Consider the following 20133-nt stretch of genomic DNA (forward strand, 5'->3'; position numbering starts at 1 on the left):
ACATGATCATGATTTTTTTGCTGTATGCTTGATTGGAGGTGTGACAGTGGCATGGCTGGAGGTGTGTCTTAAAGATGCCCCCTTTGTTGTGTACAAAAAAAAAAAAGGTATGATGTACTACAACATCAAGAGACACTTAACATTATAGAGTTAGCATTCCTAATTCAGTCCCTTTTTTTCTTTAGCTGCCCTCGACGATGACAAGATTGTCGGAGGATACACCTGTATATACACCTGATATACCAACTCTGTGCCTTACCAGGTTTCCCTGAACTCCGGATACCACTTCTGCGGTGCCTCTGTCATCAACAGCCTGTGGGTGGTCTCCGCTGCTCACTGCTACAAGGTGTAAGTTATTTTTGTTTTTAGTTTTAATTAGTTTTGTTTGGATAAGTGCTAATATGTTAAAAAAAAGAGGTTTCTTTTATTTAGCATCTATATAGCCCTGACATCTTTTGCAGGACTTAGTAGCATATACAGTCATGTCACTTGTTGGCCTTCAGATGAGCTTTCAACAATCTAAATTCTACCCTAGATGTATGTCCAATGTTTATTGGAACCTAACTAACTTGTAGACTTTCAGATATTGGAGGAAACTGACGTGCATTGAGGAAACTAATGCAAGCACAAGGAGAACATACATAGTCAATGCATATAGTGGTCTGGCCCAGGTCTGAGCCTAGCACACTAGCATTGCAAATTATATCAAATATTTTATTTTTTATTAACTTACCACATAAGGAGAGGTTTATACCCCCTAGTGACTACTGATCAGGCCATTTTTTACTTTTCGGCACTTCACAATTTTAACTATTTATTGCTCGGTCATACAACTTCGCACCCAAATGAATTTTACCCCCTTTTCTTCTCACCAATAGAGCTTCCTTTTGGTGGTATATGATTGCTGATGCAATTTTTAGTTTTTTTATATTTATAAATAAAGATTGAAATGTTTGTATATATGTATCCCCCCCCCCCCTAAATTGGCCCTACACTACATTGCATACACTACATGATGCAGGCATAGACATACTGTATGCCTATGATAGGGATTAGATTGTGAGCCTCTCCGAGGGACAGTTAAGGGACAAGGCCGTACTCAGTGCAGCGCTGCGTAAAATGTCATCGTTATATAAATCATTTTTGTTATATAAATAAAAAAACAGCCTGCCAGTGCAATTCAGCCGCTGGCAGGCTGATCGTGTTTACAGTGAAGGGAGCTTGCGCTCACAAGATGATGCCATTTGGCGACCTGGAGGAACAACAGAGCCACTCTGCGGCCGCCAATCTGTGTTAGGCAGTCGCAGAGTGGTTAAACACAATCTCATATAGAGATATATTTAAGAATTTTTTTTATAAAAGATATACAGTATTTTATAACTAATACAATATGGGAGAGTTGGTTGCCGTTATAAGCATGGCTAAGTGTATTTTTAATTAAAATATTGATTCAATAAATATTTATGCAATGATCATGTGCCATATTAAATTAACAAAACTATACTTTAATTATATAGGCTCTCTGTTTTGAAAGTACATAGATTACGAGTTGTTTTATAACTACATTTCAGTCTGCAATCTTTGTTTTCTTGTGCTTGTGAAAAATGTTAAAATTGGCTTGGCCACCAAGGTGCAATTTAAATGCAAGTTTTTTGCAGCAAGTCAATCTATTTTACTTTTATTGAACATTTTAATCTTATTTTTTTATTCTCCATTTTAATAACTCGGAATTTTCATTCTTTCTTTTAACTTAAACAGGAGCATGCAGGTGAGATTGGGAGGGCACAACATTGCCACCACCGAGGGCACCGAGCAGTTCATCAACTCCGCCAAGGTCATCAGACCTGCCAGCTACAACTCCAGAACCATTGACAATGACATCATGTTGGTCAAGCTGGCCTCTCCTGCCACCCTCAACTCCTACGTCAAGGCTGTGTCTCTGCCCACCGGCTGTGCTGCTGCCGGCACCAGCTGTCTGATCTCCGGATGGGGCAACACCCTGAGCAGTGGAAGTTCACAACAAAAATCAGAGATAATTTCCCAGTTCTTCTGCCCTGGTGACATCAACATGTTCTATCTTAATATAAAAGGGTTCTTAGTCTGTGAGTTCTTAAATTTTCATCTTGATCAGGGATGAGCAGAAACTACACCAGTGTGAATTTACGCATCGTAGTTCGCATCTACGCATCGTAGTTCATAGGCGAAGTTTCAAAACTTCGCTTACGAATTTATGCATAGCGAAGTACCGTTATGCATAGCTTACGCCCACTATGCGTTGTTAACATGTGTATTGCGTAGTGAACTACGAATGCGTCACTCGCGTCTAATTTTCCGCATGCGATTGTATTCATACAAATTTACGCATTGGAAAGGGGAATGTACGCATAGAAGGGTTCCCAGTGTATGCATTTATAAAGAAATTAATGTGTACAATTTTCTGCATATGGGCATAAGTATCCGCATACACTATGCTTCACACTACGGGTAATTGCGTATTTTAATGCGTATTCTACAAAATGCATACGAAGCGAATATTTGTTTTCGAAGCCGTAGTTTGGCAAAGCGTAATTGCGTAAAACTACGCGTATTTCCAGCGTAACGAAGTTGGCTGACTACGACCATCCCTGATCTTGATATCATTCTTGTTTTTCATGAATCTTCCAACTGCAGCATAAAGGAATGATATAAATATATATGGAACTGAATAGGTGCTACTATCTAGCCTCTAATTTAAAGCTCTGTATTTCATGCTTTAACCAGTTGGCTTATGTTTTTGTTTATATAATTCTAGCTTTCAGTACATTTTATTTTTAAAGTGAATGTAAACTCTACATGATTTTTTCAAAATTAAGTATAGCTAGATAGTGTCTGTCTGTAGTGGTCCACTCCTCAAGTATCTTTATCCAGGGCCCATTTCCACTTGTTGCTGCACGCGTCAGTGAGACGCACGGCGGCAGGGCCGGGCCGAGGCATAGGCTGGAGAGGCTCCAGCCTCAGGGCGCAGTGTAGGAGGGGGCGCAGAATTCATTCAGCTGTCATTCCTAATTGTGTTTGAAGCAGAAAGAAATAATAAAAGGGGATACATGGCAGTGACTGCAAGCCAGATAACTAGAGATTAAGGTGTTGGGGAGGTTGGGGGCCTTGGGGCACCTATTAGTCTAATAGCAATCAGTGTGTGACGGCTGGGGTGGGAGGGATGGGGGGGGCGCACTTTGGTGTCTCAGCCTTGGGTGCTGAAGGACCCTGTCCCGTCTCTGCACGGCGGCACTTCCGGGTGAGCGGGATCGCAGACGAATCCCAGAAGCCGTGCCATGCACGGCTATGGGATTCGCAGCCTCCCACGCGAAATCTGTGGCCAATTTTGGCCGAATCGCTAGGGTAAGCGATTCAGCCGGAGGCGCCATAGTTTCCTATTGCAGAGTTTCCCCGTGCGATTTGCCTGCGGGGAAACCCTGCGGATTCAGTGCGGTTTCTGCTCCAGTGGAGCCCTTACTGTCAATACCCAATTTGATGTTTTTAATCTATTAGAAATAGTATAAGATCTAATGCTGGGGATACACAGGTAGTTTTTGAGCTGATTAGATGGTTTGATCATTTCCTACATGTCCGATCACCGGTCGAACGTTTTGCCGCTCGATTTGTCATCGAAGTGAATTGAAAAAAAGATAAGAAAAACGAGCGGAAGAAAAGAGAATCGAGTGGGAAACGAGCAGCAAAACGATCGGGCGCAGAATCGAGTGCCAGAAACGACCCGTGTATTCCCAGCATAAGTGCATTTTTGTTAAATTATAATATCAGGATGTAGTTTTAAAGAGAACCAGAGATGAAGAAGATATAGATTTATACATACCTCAGGCTTCCTCCAGCTCCATAAGCCTGGATCTCTCTACACGCCGCCATCGTCCTCCGCTGCCCCTGTCCACCAGTACCGGGCCCTGTACTTTCGGACAGTCGAGCCAGTCGGCACAAGCGCAGTGCGCTCCCTGTGCATGCGTACAACTGGTCGCGTCTGGCGGAAGTGACGGGACCCGGTACCAGCGATAGAGGCAGCGGAGGATGGTGGCGTGGGAGCGATCCAGGCTTATGGAGCTAGAGGAAGCCCCAGGTATGTATAACATCTTTTACCATTTTTAGGCTTACCCTCGTCCCTGGTTCCCTTTAAATATACACACTACCGGAGTGCAACATGGCTATTTTTTTGTTCGAAAGCCACAAATTTAGGCAATAGCCATCAAGTAGTAACAGAAGTATTTAAAAAGAAGGGCATGCAATGATTTTAATAGTCCTATTGATGCTGTCACAACAAAGTCAGAATGGTAGTGTCATCATAAACTATCAAGATAAAAGAACACAGAGGACCATATGCAATTAACTTTTTCTCCTGAGTTTTCTCCTAGGATATAATTTTTATAATTTCAATCGATTCACGGTACGTCAGTGCGTACACCCTTGACTCCGCCCTACGCGTTTCGTCACCAGTGCGTGACTCATTCAGGGGCCCCTGAATGAGTCACTCACTGGTGACGAAAGGCGTAGGGCGGAGTCAAGGGTGTACGTGCTGACGTCACGTGATCGCGAGCAGGAAGGACGGCTTGGTGGCATGCGGCTTCATTCTATCCATGGTGCGGAGCGTAGGTACCTGCTGTCGGCCTGCATAAAGTGTCTAATAAAGTTGGATGTCATCTTTTACAATCGGGTCCTCCTTGGCTGACTTCCGGATGATTGTGATATGCTGATATTCAAGATGCGCTTCTGGTAAGTGCATTCACGAGGGGAGAGTGACGCTGGTTTCCTCTTTCGGTGGTGGCACTACCCCCAGGAGTGCAAGCACGGGGTGCAAGTTACAGTGTTTTTAGACAATACTTTGCACTATGTGCGGTTTTATTCTGATTTTATAGGGTATTGGAAGCGCAGTGAATCAATTGGAATTATTGGTATATGAGAGGTTAAGTGACCTGCTGTTTTTTCTGCGAGCCCCTATCTGTGATTTAATAAGTGAATTCCATTGGAGCGCAGTATATTCTCTCTATCTAGGATATAATTTTTCATCTTCGATTTAGAATAGCTTTTCAGCATCCTGCAATCGAAAAAGTACCAAAAAGTAGGTGAAAAAGTACTATCAAAATTACTCTAAGTAATTTTTTTTGCTTGTTGGTGGTTTACTGTAAAAGGCATTTTATTGACAAGTTTGAAAATCACCAAGGAGAAAACTCAGGAAAAAAAGATAATTGCATATGAGTCTGAAAGCCTCAAGCAGTAATACACTGCCATTTTAATGCTATGCCACATATAGTGCTATGTAACTGATGTAAAATTAAAAAATATAGTTCTAACTGAAATGTGATGTTATTTCTAGCTAACATGCCCAACCAGCTCCAGTGTCTGAGCGCTCCAATCCTGACCTCTGCCCAGTGTAGCAGCGCCTATCCCGGCCAGATCACCAGCAACATGATCTGTGTTGGCTATCTGGAGGACGGCAAGGATTCCTGCCAGGTAATTTACCCTATCATTCCCTTGTAGCTGTGAATGTGAAGTATCTAAGATGTGATTAACATAACAAAAGCTTGCACCAGGATGTTTGTGTGGTATACAGTACTTTTTGCTTAAGGTGGATCCGAGGTGAACTTTTACTCATTGCATAATTGTGTTCCTTTCCTATTGTTTATAGAGCATTTCTCAAGCCAAATACTTTTTTGTTTTTGTTTTAATACTCTAATTCCCTATAAACTAAATAAACCACACCCACAGGTTTTCAGAAAGCCTTGGCAGTAGCAAGGGCTCATGGGAGCTCAATCTGGGCAGGAGGAGGAGGAGGTATTACTAGCCATTGATTTCAGAGGCAAAGGGGAAGAGGGGGAGAGGGGATTAGTTTTTTTTTTCACAGGCTTAGTGATCAAGATACAGATAAGCCTGCCTCTGTGTAATGTTTACAAACAACATGGCTGCTGTCATTGTATCACAGGAAGAAATAATCATTTTCCATGAAAGCTGTTTGCAGCTAGATTTGCTGTGTAAACTATCTAAACTTTAGATAAGATATATAGACAAGTTACTTGTTATAGTCAGTTTTTCATCTCTGATCCACTTTAAGTTTTTTTTCTTACCATCCATATTCCAAAACACTGTACAACCATGTCACGTGCAAAACATCCGCATGCATAAAGATAAATACATTCAACATTTCCAGGCAAAGAAACATTCTATTTGTGGATAGTGATTTCATCTGTTTTTTTTTTCACTTGTGTCTTTTTTATAATCTCTATCCCTATCTGGGAAAATAATTAAAAATGACCTAGTTTCTGTCACCAATAAACAGGAAGGGTCAGTAGTAGATAGAGTGTGATCCAATGTGTGTTCAATTCCTGTAAAAGAAATATAAAATTATATATATATATATATATATATATATATATATATATATATATATATATATATATATATATATATATATATATATATTATTTAGAGGATATATTTCCTGGGGAAGTACAGTCGATACAGCATGAAAACGTCTAGGAAAAAATGGTGTTAAGGTTTTGAAGAAGTTTATAGACTCTGTTTTCCTCTACTCCACGGCGTATAAGTTGCACTGCTGTTGCGATATTCTTAAATTGTCTTCTAATTTATTACAGCTTTTTATAAGGGCGAGAAAGCAAAGCAGAGAGTGCTTCTTCACAGCAATCAAAGGGACTATAAGTAGAAGGGGAGAGTGTTTCTCAATAAGAAGCTTTTCAAATGAGCTTGTTTATAAATACCCAGGGCCGGATTTCTGAGAAGCGAACCTAGGCCGCTGCCTAGGGCGGGGAATTGCTAAGGGCGGGTGGGGAGGCTACACACATTGATACAGACATTGTAGAAACACATGGCAGTCCCATCCACAGTCGCTTTGCGTTGCACGCTGCAGCCCAGTCCTGAGTGTGTGCAGCGGCGGCTAAACAGAGACAAGAGAGGAACAGATGAGTTTGATCAGCTGATCTGATCAGCGTGGCTGCACAAGTAACAGTGGCTTGACGGAAGTTGCAGGGCGAGATCTCCCCGCACAGTTTAGGAGGGATGCTGCAGCAAACAAAGTTCACTCTCTCTCCTCTATTCCTCCGGGAAGTAACACCTTCAGGACTGGAGCTCACACGTGACATGGTGAGAAGCATGGCTCTTCAGTGCAGCCTTCCCCTGTGCAGATAAGAAAGGAGATATCACGCTGCCTGGAGGAACAGATGTGCCTGCTGGTAATACCTTTCACTGTTTTACTGCCATGTATGTGGTGACCTGATACCATCCTCCTCCCCCACCAGACTTAAAACAGTATTAGCTCCTTCCTTCCCTTCCTCCTCTTTAGTGACACCACAGCTCCCAGCATTCCCTTTTATTTCTACAGCAGCACTACAACTGCCAGCATGCCCCTTCGCCTATAGTGACACCACAGCTCCCAGCATTTCCTTCCACCTCTACAGCAGCACTACAACTGCCAGCATGCCACTTGACACCACAGATCCCAGCATTCTCTTTCACCTCTATAGCAGCACTACAACTGCCAGCATGCCCCTTTACCTCAATAGAGGCATCACAGCTCCCAGCATGCCTCTCTTCCTCCTACATGTAGTATTGCTCTCCCCCAAAGTGAATAGTGGTCCCTCAGAGCCTCTGCAGAGTACTCTCATACTCACAGCACTGTGCACTCACCTGTCCAACCAGCATGCGCTCCTTCCATCTATGTGCTTCGTCCTCGCAGGTGCCTCATCTCCATGAACCGGCAGCATGTGCAGAGCCGGGACAAGGTCCTCCAGCACCCAAGGCTGAGACACCAAAGTGCGCCCCTCCATCCCTGCCACCCCAGCCATCACACACTGATTGCTATTAGACTAAGAGGCGCCACAGGGCCCACAACCTCCCCAACACCTTAATATGTAGTTATCTGGCTTGCAGTCACTGCCATGTATCCCTTTTTCTTATTTCTTTCTGCTTCAAACACAATTAGGAATGACAGCTGAATGAATTCTGTGCCCCCTCCTACACTGCGCCCTGAGGCTGGAGCCTCTCCAGCCTATGCCTCGGCCCGGCCCTGAGCATGTGAGTATGTACATGCCATCAGGTCAGGGATATGAGGTGCCCGTGAGGATGCAGCACATAGATGGAGGAAGGAGTGCATGCCGGTTGGACAGGTGAGTGCAATATGCCATGAATATTCAGCAGTGGCACTGGTAACAACTATACGCATTTTAGGAGGCATAGGGGGTTCAGCAGCGGGCTCTAGGGCACTGAGCAATTGCCCAGTTTGCCCCTATGGAAACACCGTCCCTGGCTAACCCCTCCATTCTTACCTTCCCCTGCCCTGGCTGACTTCTTCACCCTGAACACTCCCCAGTTCTGATTGCCCCCTCTATTCTTTATTTCCTCATCCTTATTCCTAGTTGATCTCTCCTTACCCTAACCACCTCTTCAGTTCTAATTGCCTCTCTCCATCCTTATACCCCCCCTCCACCCATCATTTCTCCAGGTAACTGCTTCACCTTGACTGCCCCCTCAGTTCTAACTTTATACTCACTGCATTCATAAGTCTCTCCTTCCATACACACACAACACACTGGATAGTGCAGAGACTTCCCCTATTCTCCGATACCCCACCTTTCCAGTGCTGGGTCCCCTTCTAGTTTAATAGGTTTCTTCAGTGCACAAAAGTGACCGTGGGTGAGCACATTTGTATTTGGCATGTGTAAGTAAGGTGTGCACATGCCGAGTCAAACTAAATGGTTGTGCATGGAGGAAAAAAGCTGCACACAAGTGTTTTAGTTCCACTGGGCATACATGGTACTTTTTTGCCCAGTACGGAAACACTCGCCCACGGCCATGGTCACAAAATAGACAAACCTATTGGACCAAAGAGGGAAGCAGAGCTGGAATGGTGCACAAAAGTTTCTGGAGTGGCACTCCTTGCCTGAATGTTGGGTGCTAAGCCATGTCACCCAAATGTCAATAGTAACAAGCAAAGTTAGGTCAGCACACCATCATCACAATACAGTTTTTCATTTTATTGCATAAGTCATGTAAGCACAAGCTTGTGCTGATTTAGTCAATAAAACGACAAACTGCATTGCGATGACGGTGTGCTGACCTAACTTAGTCAGAAGCACTGGAGTGGTGAGATGTAAGAGATTTTTTTTACGTAGTATCAGTTATGGTTCTGTTTTTGCTGTGGAAAAGAGTTTGGGGCTTGCATTTGTATATTGGTGTGTGTGGGAAAGGAAGGGGGGGGGGGGGGGGCTTGGTGGGGATGCCTTTAGTTGGGGGGCGGCTGATGACTGCTGGCCTAGGGCGGCAAAAAGTACAAATCCGGCCCTGTAAATAACATCCCTGCAATGGCAGCTCCTAGCTATGCGGTTCTGTGTACTGATTTGTACATAGATGACATTACTTTGGGACACATGCAGGTTGGATAACTGTGCAATTAAGGGTAGGGAAACAAATTCTCATTGAGTGGAATGTCAGATGGTAACATTCAATTAAAATTAATCCCTGAAAGCATACCATTTCGCCAAGTTAAAAAGCATGAACGTCCAGAGCCACATTATCATCTACTGTACTTGCTCAATTACATTTCTCATAAGTATATTCCTTCTATCATCTTCCATATTTTTGTACTCTTTTATAAATACACATATAATATAGAAAAAACATGATATTTTCTCAAGATAAGTTTTCCGGAGGCCTTCTCAAATATGTTAAAACCTAGACAAAGTTTGGTGCTTCTTGTGTTTGTATTATTTGTGTAAGGTATTACTTTTGGTAATGTTCCTAAGCTCTAATGGTCTATTTCCATCTCTTAGGGTGACTCTGGTGGATCCGTGGTCTGCAACGGACAGCTCCAGGGTGTTGTCTCCTGGGGAACCGGCTGCGCTCTGAGGAACTACCCTGGTGTCTACACCAGGGTCTCCAACTACAACTCCTGGATCTCCAGCACTGTTGCTGCCAACTAAACAACCACAACATTATGTGTTTAGTGTTCTTCAAAATGTACATCTTCATTTGAAATTGTGTGAATAAAAAAAAAGAAAGAAAAAAAAAGCGTTAATTATTTTTATTAAATATTTGTAGCACTATTTGATTGTGCATAATAGCTAAATGATTCAACTGTCTTATAACAAGCATATATATGATAAAAAAGATGTACAATCAATAAATACCAAAACTAAGGACAAACACCTATATATGAGGTAACAATAAATGTATTGGTAGGACACTAAAAGTTAAAGCGGACACAAACCAAACATTTTTTTAATTTAAAATATTTAGTTGCACCACTCTGACACATACAAAGATAAATAAACACTCCTTCAAGCCTATGAGCATTTCAATGCATGCTTTTCACTCTTCTCTTTTAATAACTAGGATTATACAGGTGGCAGCCATTACTTCTGAGCTTAGTAGGAGGTTTAGATCATGGGTGTGTTTGTCATCAGCTACGCTCCTTCACAGGGGTGTCGTCTATGTGAAATCTCACACAAGCTGAGATCACCTCCCCTGTGACATCATCAGTAGCAGCCTGTGTTTTGTTTTTGTTTTTTTATCTCCTCCATCATTCTGTCCTGGCAATATGAAAGGTAAGGAGGGGTTCCTCCAATAAATGTAACATATTTTATATTTGTTATCATGCAGCTGAAAAAAGGCTGCTATTTATTATTATAAGTTAGGAAATAGATTTTATTTCTGAAATCTTGTATTTTTAATTTGGGTCCACTTTAATGCATTTCAGGGACTGCAGTCCGTGCCCTCAGATCAGTAAAAACAAGTAACTGAATTGAGAATAATACAGGTGCCCTATTAACAAATTGTTTGAGTGTGAAAAATGAAATGAAACTTACAAGAACAATGATATCAGTATATATGGTATGTACACATGTAAGTAAGTGCATTATAAAATGCAATTATACATAAAGATTAAGTAAATAGGCAAATTCATCATAAAAAGTAACTGGAAAAAATAACGATTAAATAAATACATAATAATAGACAATATTGTTTATAGTGATAACAAAAACCCCACTAAAACAGAGTAAAAGAATGAATAAGTAGAATGACATATGAATGAAATGAAATTAAATGGCTCCCAAATAGCGTGTATGAAATAGAGGCGCTATGAAAAAAGGGCGCAGGATACAGCCAAATTTCTTATTTTACAATAATAGGTATACAAATATTGGTTTGCAAATACATTTTGTTTTAAATTATCACATTGTTTAACATTCATTTTTAACAATTGTTATTATTCCAGAGACACATAATTTATGTTTAATCGTTTTTACGTCTGACATTTAGCAGAAACTATCAATAATAACATGTAAATTAAAGGGACTCCGAGCAGTGCAGAAACCATGGAAAGATGCATACCATTTTGAAGCTCTCTTTCTCCTTTTTCCAACGATATATCAAATGCCGCCCTACGCCTTTTAGTTTTCGCTATTTTTGCGATCAAAATCGCGGCAGCCGTGATTTTGATTGCGAAAATAGCAAAAACTAAAAGGCGTAGGGCGACGGTTTATATATCGTTGGAAAGAGGAGAAAGCTTCAAAATGGTATGCATCTTTCCATGGTTTCTGCACTGCTCGGAGTCCCTTTAAACAGTACAAAACATTAGTTGCAATCTTAATCATATACAGTATTTTCATTTAAGAAAAATGTTAGTGACTGATTTTTTTAAGTCCAATTTAATATCTTTCCATCAATCAAATGGTATTTTAGTTTTACTGATTTAGGTGATTGAAAAAAATAGAGTTAAAGTTTGTCTTATTACTACTAAACCTAACCATGCTCTCACACAGAACCCTCCTTCTACCTATCCCTAACCCTTAGACCACCCCCGGTGGTGCCTAACCCTAAGACACCCTGGTGGTGCCTAATCGTAAGCCTCCCCCAGCTGTGCATAACCCTAATGCTGGGGATACACAGTACGTTTCTGTGCACTGTGAACAACAGGTAGGTATATGCAGTGATGGGTATTACAATGTGCACATGTCACTCACAGACAGGTACCGGACAGGCACAGTGACACTGCATACGCTCATGTAGGTAGGTGGGTATACTGTGAACAACAGGTAGGTATATGCAGTGATGGGTATTATAATGTGCACCTGTTACACACAGACAGGTACCGGACAGGCACAGTGACACTGCATACGCTCATGTAGGTAGGTGGGTGCACTGTGAACAACAGGTAGGTATATGCAGTGATGGGTAATATAATGTGCACCTGTCACACACAGACAGGTACCGGACAGGCACAGTGGCACTGCATGCACTCATGTAGGTAGGTGGGTGCACTGTGCACAACAGGTAGGTATATGCAGCGATGGGTATAACAATGTGCACCTGTCACACACAGACAGGTACCGGACAGGCACAGTTGATACTGCGTGCGCTCATGTACGTAGGTGGGTGCACTGTGAACAACAGGTAGGTATATGCAGTGATGGGTATTATAATGTGCACCTGTCACACACAGACAGGTACCAGACAGGCACAGTGACACTGCATATGCTCACGTAGGTAGATGGGTGCACCAAAGTGAACAACTGGCAGGTATATGCAGTGATGAGTATTACAATGTGCACCTGGCACAGTAGTAATTATACCACCAAGGGGCCAAAGGCCAGCTGCGACTGACTGACAGGGCTGTATATAATGCAAGTGGGCCAAAAAAAAAAAAGATCACAAGAACAAGATTAGCTCTCTAAAGAGCTGTTGAGGGGTGCCTTTTAGCAATAAGAATCAGCAATCAGCTTATTCCCCTTGAGTTTTTTTTTATACGGGGGTCCCTCAACAGGCTGAACAGCAGGAAAACCGCCATCTGCACAAATTTGGATGCAGACGAACTATCCATCTCCTCTTGCTCTTCCTCAGTGATGTCCGGTAAGTTCTCCTCCTCCTCCCAGTCACGAAGAATACCATGGGAAAGTTGAACAGCACAAGCCCCCTGCGACGCCTGCTGCGGTTGTTCTTCCTCCTCCTCAAAAACAAAAAGTAAATAAACACCTTCCTTATCATCTGACTCCTTTTCCCCACATGACTCTTCCTCCTCCTCCTCCCCCCTCTGTGCTGCCGCAGGTGTTGAGGAATCATCTGGTTCTGCTGAGAATTGATCCCACAACTCTTCCTCCTGTTCCTGTTCATGCTCCTCCACAGCTTGATCCACCACTTTACGCACGGCACGCTCCAGGAAGAAAACATTTGGAATCAAGTCGCTGATGGCGCCTTCACTGCGACTCACCATCTTTGTCACCTCCTCAAACAGCCTTTCGCATGAGTATCCAGTACTTCAACAGAACATTCCCATCTCCCCAGAGCATGTCCTTTGACTGTAGTTGTAGAGATACTGTTTGATGGCTTTGTCCTGTTGTAGCAGGCGGTTGAACATCAGGAGCATTGAATTACAGCGAGTCGGGCTATCGCAAATCAAGCCAGCAATTTGTTTCTCCGCTGAATATCGGGAAAGCGTGCCATGGCCGTGTAAGACTGCCTGAATGCCCACACACCTTCCTGGACTGTTTCAGGACGTCCTGTAAGCCTGGGTACTTACACACAAATCTCTGAATTATTAGATACAGCACATGTGCCATGCAGGGTACATGTGTCAACTTTCCCAAATTCAAAGCCGAAATGAGGTGGCTGCTATTGTCACACACCACGTTGCTGATCTCCAGTTGGTGCGGGGTCAGCCACCGATCCACCTGTTTGTTCAGAGCAGCCAGGAGAGCTGCTCCAGTGTGACTCTCTGCTTTGAGGCAAGACATGTCTAGGATGGAGTGACACCGTCATACCTGGTATGCAGCATAGGCCCTGGGGAGCTGGGGCTGTGTAGCTGGAGAGAAGATTGCAGCACCAGTAGAGTTGAACTGCCACTCAGCCAAGGAGGAGGATAACAGCGAAGAGGATGTAGCAGGAGGATTATGAGGAGAAGGAGAGGGAGTGGCAGAAGGCCTGCCTGCAAGCCGTGGAGGTGTCACAACTAGGTCCGCTGCACAGAGGCGGAGTGGAGGAGGGTGGCTGTGATTGGGGAGGTGCAAGGGAGAAAGTGGCTGAAGATGATGCACCTGAAGGAGGAAGAGGAGAAGGAGGGTGTCTTTGCTTTTGTGTGATACTTTTCCTCAGGTAGTCTTGCCATTGCAGTTTGTGCCTTTTCTCCATGTGCCTTTATAAGGCAGTCGTTTCTACGCAGGTGCTGGCCTTTCCACGGCTCAATTTTTGCTGGCAGAGAGTACAGATGGCATTGCTCATATCTGAGGCAGACACACAAAAAAATGTCCACACCGCTGAGCCCCCCTGGGGTGATGGCACTGTGGTGGCGTCAGCAGCTGATGTTGAAGGGCATGTTGGCTGGCTGTCCATAGGTGGCGATACATGGTGTCGGACACTGCCACCAGCTGTTTCTGACAACGAGCTCCCCCTGCTTCTTTCAGGAACTTGTGTCCTGCTACTCCTCTCTGACTCCCCTCTGAACTGTCTCCCTATTTGTATGTAGAACAGAGGCGCCAGCAGGATAAAAGTCAATAAAATTTGTAAAAATTGCTTGGAGGAAGTGGTGGGCTTGCCTCCCAAAAGCAGACACGAGATCCTGTCTTCATATAAATCAATACATTTATTATACGGTACCCCAAAAACAGTGCAATGCGTTTCGCAGGCCAAGCCTGCTTCATCAGGCAATAAAAGTGGGGACAAAACAGAATTTCTTCAATAGGCTGGGCCTGTGAAACGTGTCGCACTGTTTTTGGGGTACCGTACAGGGATGCTCGGGTAGTACTTTTTAAAACCCATCCGGATCCGGGTACCCAGATCCTATTCGGGTATCTGGATCTGACCTTGCAGGTATCCGACCAAATTACCCGCAAATACCCGACCTATTCGGGTACCCGGATAGAAAAACCGGAAGTGCCCTTTAAATAGCTTTAAAAAGGGTTTTTAGGGTAAATGATGCATGTAGCATCATGTTTTTTTAAAGGGAAACACTCATTTATTATTTTGTTAACATAAATTGGAAAAAAAAAAAAGGGCCTGTAAATTATTAACATCAGGATAGGTTCCAGAAAGCTGTCGAACGGTCGTGCAGCCCACATTGTGTCCAAAGTCCAACCGCACAAATAGGACATGACAGTTTTCAGCCCAGACATCTCCAAAAAATGACACCGCAATTGTGTTTTGGATTGAATATAGGTGGTGGTATCAGCAGCAGTGGCCTGTGGCACCGTGGCGGTGGGAGCCAGCGCCAGCTTGCTTCAGCCTCTTGAACTCCTCATGCTCATCCCTCCTCAACACTCAAAACCCAGAACATCCTCCTCAAACTCCTTGCAGCTAACAGCCCTGAATTCAAACGTGGCGCCTGGAGCGAAAAGCTCGCTGACTGAGGGTAGGCTGCCCGCTGGGGTCGACACTGACACGGCAGACCTTCTGAGGGTGGCCGTAATGTTGCTCCCCTCTTGCCCTTGCTGCCCCTCCCCCGGCTGCCGGTGCCAGCAGACATAGTACAACTTATACGTGATGATGTCACCAGATGATGTGGGGTACTTTTACTTTAATAAAGTCGGGGTTGGACTTTAAATCAAATCAGCACGGAGTGACAGACCGCAGAGTAGAGGACAGACAGTGCACACTATCTGTCTAACGGTGGGTACACACGGTGCGTTCCCACACTCGATTTCCCGCTCGATTCCCATCGACTCGATTATTTCTGACATGTCCGATTTGCATTTCGATGGATCGTTAGGTCAATTTGGCATATTTTACATGCGATTCGACCTAACGATCCATCGAAACGCAAATTGGACATGTCAGAAATAATCGAGTCGCTGGGAATCGAGCTGGAAATCGAGTGCGGGAACGCACCGTGTGTACCCACCACAACAACTAACTGCAGTACTAACTACAATACAATAACATAGTAATCCGCTTATTCCCTATACTGTCCTGCTGGCCTGCACAGCACACACAGACACTGACAGGACCTAACTTAGTGCATGAAATCAAACAATTACAAGCGAGCTAGCTAAAAAAAAAACAATAGAACAATAGTGTAGTGAAGGTGTTTAGCACTCAAAGCTTTAGGTTTATCACTGTATACAGCACTTGCTAAGCCAACAGCACTGGAGCAAGTCTGTCAGTGAGCAGCCAGCCATCCACACAAGCAAGGACAATCTGTCTCATCATGCCAGCCCTCCTTTGTATACAGGGGGGCTGGCCAGGGTTCCCTTCTGTGATTGGGTGCCATGGCTTAGGCTGGGAGGCCTCTGATTGGCTCAATGAGATCAGGTGGGGCTGGCCAGGGTTCCCCTCTGTGATTGGTTGCTAGGGCTTCTGCTGGGAGCCCTCTGATTGGCTCAATGACATCATCTCCTTACTTTCACTACCCGGATCTGAATATCCGTCGGATATCCGCGGGTACCCGGGTTATGCGGCCAGATACCCGCATATAGCTATCCGGATCTGGGCCTAGGTATCCGGATCCGACCCGGATAGCGGAAAAATGGTCGGATACTCGGGTTACCCGGGTACAGGGGATCTGGATGAGCATCCCTGGTACCGTATAATAAATGTATTGATTTATATGAAGACAGGATCTCGTGTCTGCTTTTGGGAGGCAAGCCCACCACTTCCTCCAAGCAATTTTTACAAATGTTATTGACTTGTATCCTGCTGGCACCTCTGTTCTACATACAAATACTCTGTGTCCACTCCTGGTGGAGGGGAGTGCTACCCCTTTCTTGTTTCTTTACTACAGAGAGCGACTTCTTAATCCTGAGTGAGGACAGGTCTAATCTCCTCACCTGCCTATTGAGTGGTTGCCTGAATGGTAACCAATGTTTGTGAGTATAAATTCTCTCACTAAACCACTTACCAATTGTCTTTAAGATACTACACCATATTGGGCTCTCGTTTTTTTCTATTTTATGAACTGTCCCCCTGTTCATCTCCTCTATTGGGAACCCATGTGAGATCCATATCATCATAATCATCCTCCCCAGCTTCGCTTGCATCAGACACCTCCAAAACTGCATCAACAGCAGGTACTTCATCAGCCTCCTCCTCACACCTTACGTCCATAGTGTCGCCTAATTTAGACATATGAGATGGTGTAACTTGCTTAGCGCCTTCATTTTGTTGTAACAATAATTGCTGTGAACCAGTTAATTCCCCACCAAATAACTCCTGCAAAGTTTCAAGCAGCGGATGTGGTGATGTAGTAGCACTGGTGGCTGTGGAAGATGAGGTGTTCTGTGTTCAATAGTCAACCACGTCCTGACAATCTTGGGAGTTGATGGGATGGGCCTTCTTCTGAGCACTATACTTTGGTCCAGGGCCGCACGAAATCACGCCAGCATGGCCTCGAACAGACCTGTCGGGTGGCCTGCCTCTGGGTCTGCCTCTGCCTCTGCCTTTTGTTTTGTCCATATCGGGGGGATGAAGTGAAAGGTATGCGCTGACTTGACTAATACAATGTGCAGTCACACAGGTGCAGTGAAAGGTATGCAGTGACTGGTATTTTAAACAGCGTGCGGTCACACAGGCACTGTGAACAATTATGCAATGACTAGTAATACAAATGTGCAGCTGTCACACACACAAGTACCGTGAACAGGTGCAGTGACTGGTGGTAATAACACTGGGTGCACTCACGTAGATGGGTGCACTGAGCAGGTAAGTATGCTGTGATTGGTATTACAAATGTGCAGCTGTCACACACACACAGGTACCGTGAACAGGTGCTGTGACTGGTGGTATATAACAATGCGTGCGCTCACGTAGGTAGGTGCACTACTTAACAGGTATGCAGGGATTTGTATTACAAATGTGCAGCTGCCACACACACAGGTACCGTGAACAGGTGCAGCGAGTGACTGGTATATAATATAACACTGCTTGCGGTCACGTAGGTAGGTGCACTACTGAACAGGTATGCAGGGATTGGTATTACAAATGTGCAGCTGTCACACACACAGGTAGTCACTGAATGTGCTGGGCCTGGCAGTGGCACAGTAGGAATTACCAAGGTGCCAAGGGCCAGCTAAGACTGACTGACAGGGCTGTATATGCAACACAAGTGTCTGTGACACACACACACACACACACACACACACACACACAAAAAAAAAGATCACAAGAACAACATTAGCTCTTAAAAGAGCTGTTGAGGAGCGCTTTTTAGCAATAAGTATCAGCAAGGAGCAAGCTAACAAGCCTAACACAAGAGCCTAACTAAGCTTTCCCTAATGTCTCTGCAGCAAGCTCTCCCTTCTCTAATTTCTGCAGCCACACGAGTGAGTGAAATGGCCAACACTGCCTGCCTTTTATAAGGGGGGAGGGGGGGCTCCAGGAGTGAGTGTAGCCTGATTGGCTACCCTGTGTCTGCTGACTGTGATGTAGAGGGTCAAAGTTGACTCTAATGATGTAGTATAGGGGCAGGTCGAACTCGCATATAGTTCACGGTTCACCGCAAATGCGAACCACCGAAGTTTGCGCGAATAAGTTCGCGCTGAACCTTACGGGCCATCTCTAACTGCTGCTAGTGCAGTACCTTGCACAATACCCCTCATCATAATAAGTGTTTTTTTTTTCTCTGTTGCTATTGTGATATCGCAGTTCTGTGTGTCTGACTCTGCACAGTGTACCACTGACTTTAGCTGTTTTAGACAGGTGTGCTCACACTGCTGCTACTAGTGATGATATAGTAACTTGCACAATACACCTCATCATGTGTTTTTTCTGTTTTTTGTTTTTCTCTCTTCTGTGTTTAGTGCACACATTAGTGATTGGAGACCTGCTGATGCCTATGAGAGCTGAAATGCTGGGATCAGGGGGAGGGAGAAAAAAAAATAAACAAAATAATAGAGAATTGTATTAAAAAATATAAACAAATAAATACAAAAATAAATAAACATTACAGGAGCGATCAGATCCCACAACAGAGCTTTGTAAAAGGAAGGGGGGGAGGGGGGATTCACTTTTCACTTGTGTGCCGCGTTGTATGGCTCTGCAGCAAGCTTTTAAAGCTGCAGAGCCCTGAATTGTAAAAAAATAGCCTGGTCACTGGGGGGTGTAAGCCCGTGGTCCTGAAGTGGGTAATTTATGACAGCCAGACTCGATGCAATTTCACACTCATGTTGACAAGAACGAGCTATCAATGAGTATCTGTGTGACCTGGGTGCTAGGACAGGCTATGTGGAGCTGGGGATTTTTTAGGCTGCTTTACTGGGTGCACTTCATAAACTAAAGCTCTTTATGGTTGTTTACTTTGCGGTGCAGTAAACGCAGTGTTTGGTCTGTCATTGTGAAGCGGGCCTAACCCTTACACTATCTGATGGACATGTACACACATGCCGGACATTTTAAAGCAACATTTTATTCCACAATTGTAGGAATGTAATGTGATTTCCTTTAGAGATTGAAACTCAACTCTGCATCAACTATGTAATTTTTCGTGGGACTTTTGCCATGGCTCCCCCTCTGGCAGGCCACGGTTCAGGTGTTAGGCCCCTTGAAACAACTTTTCCATCACTTTTGTGGCCAGAAACAGTCCCTATAGGTTTTAGAATTCGCCTCCCTATTGAGGTCTATGGCGGTTTGTGCGATCTGCCGGTCTGCGAACCTTTGTGACAAGTTCGAGTTCACGTTCGTGAACGGAAAATTTTATTGTCGGGCCATCACTGTTCTCCATGAGATCCAGTTGCAATTGGACAACCACTGAATATGAGTATTATTTTATATTATGGTATACTGTATTTTCCCTCAAAAAGAAATAACAGATGAGGTGCTCCTGCTTCCCTAACTTTCCCTTTCCATTCTCTGCTCTTTTTTAGTTTTACTGCATTTACCTAAATAGGACTTTCCTGGAAACCCTGGGCCATATGCAATTCACATTTTCACCTGAGTTTTCTCCTAGGTGATATTTTCAGAACTTGTCAATAAAATGCCCTTCAAGCCCCCAGAAAGCAAGAAAATGCTCAATATAATAAAATAATTTTGATAGTACTTTTTCACCAACTTTTTGGTGCTTTTTTTAGTTGAAAAGTACTGGAAAGTTAATTTAAAATCAAAGATGAAAAATTATCTCCTAGGAGAAAACTCAGGTGAAAAAGAGAATTTCATATAGCCCCC

General features: G+C 44.0%; 1 protein-coding gene across 1 annotated transcript; it reads left to right on the plus strand.

The window, feature by feature from the left end:
• Window positions 1-319: 319 nt before the first annotated feature.
• LOC137535941 (trypsin-like) lies at window positions 320-9971 on the plus strand. The gene is made up of 4 exons (XM_068257835.1): window positions 320-348; window positions 1759-2012; window positions 5357-5493; window positions 9822-9971. Exons 2-4 carry the CDS (start codon window positions 1763-1765, stop codon window positions 9969-9971), a joined length of 537 nt encoding a protein of 178 aa, XP_068113936.1. The 5' UTR covers window positions 320-348; window positions 1759-1762.
• The last annotated feature ends 10162 nt before the right edge of the window (window positions 9972-20133 follow it).

This window comes from Hyperolius riggenbachi, chromosome 10, assembly GCF_040937935.1.
Source record: "Hyperolius riggenbachi isolate aHypRig1 chromosome 10, aHypRig1.pri, whole genome shotgun sequence".
NCBI lineage: Eukaryota > Metazoa > Chordata > Amphibia > Anura > Hyperoliidae > Hyperolius > Hyperolius riggenbachi.

Excerpts from the sequence above, each read along its gene's own strand:
- LOC137535941 (XM_068257835.1), top strand. The coding sequence starts at position 1,763 with ATGCAGGTGAGATTGGGAGGGCACAACATTGCCACCACCGAGGGCACC. Across the intron at positions 2,013-5,356 it reads CAACACCCTGAGCAGTGGAA|CTAACATGCCCAACCAGCTC; the intron begins GTTCACAACAAA and ends TGTTATTTCTAG. Across the intron at positions 5,494-9,821 it reads ACGGCAAGGATTCCTGCCAG|GGTGACTCTGGTGGATCCGT; the intron begins GTAATTTACCCT and ends TCCATCTCTTAG.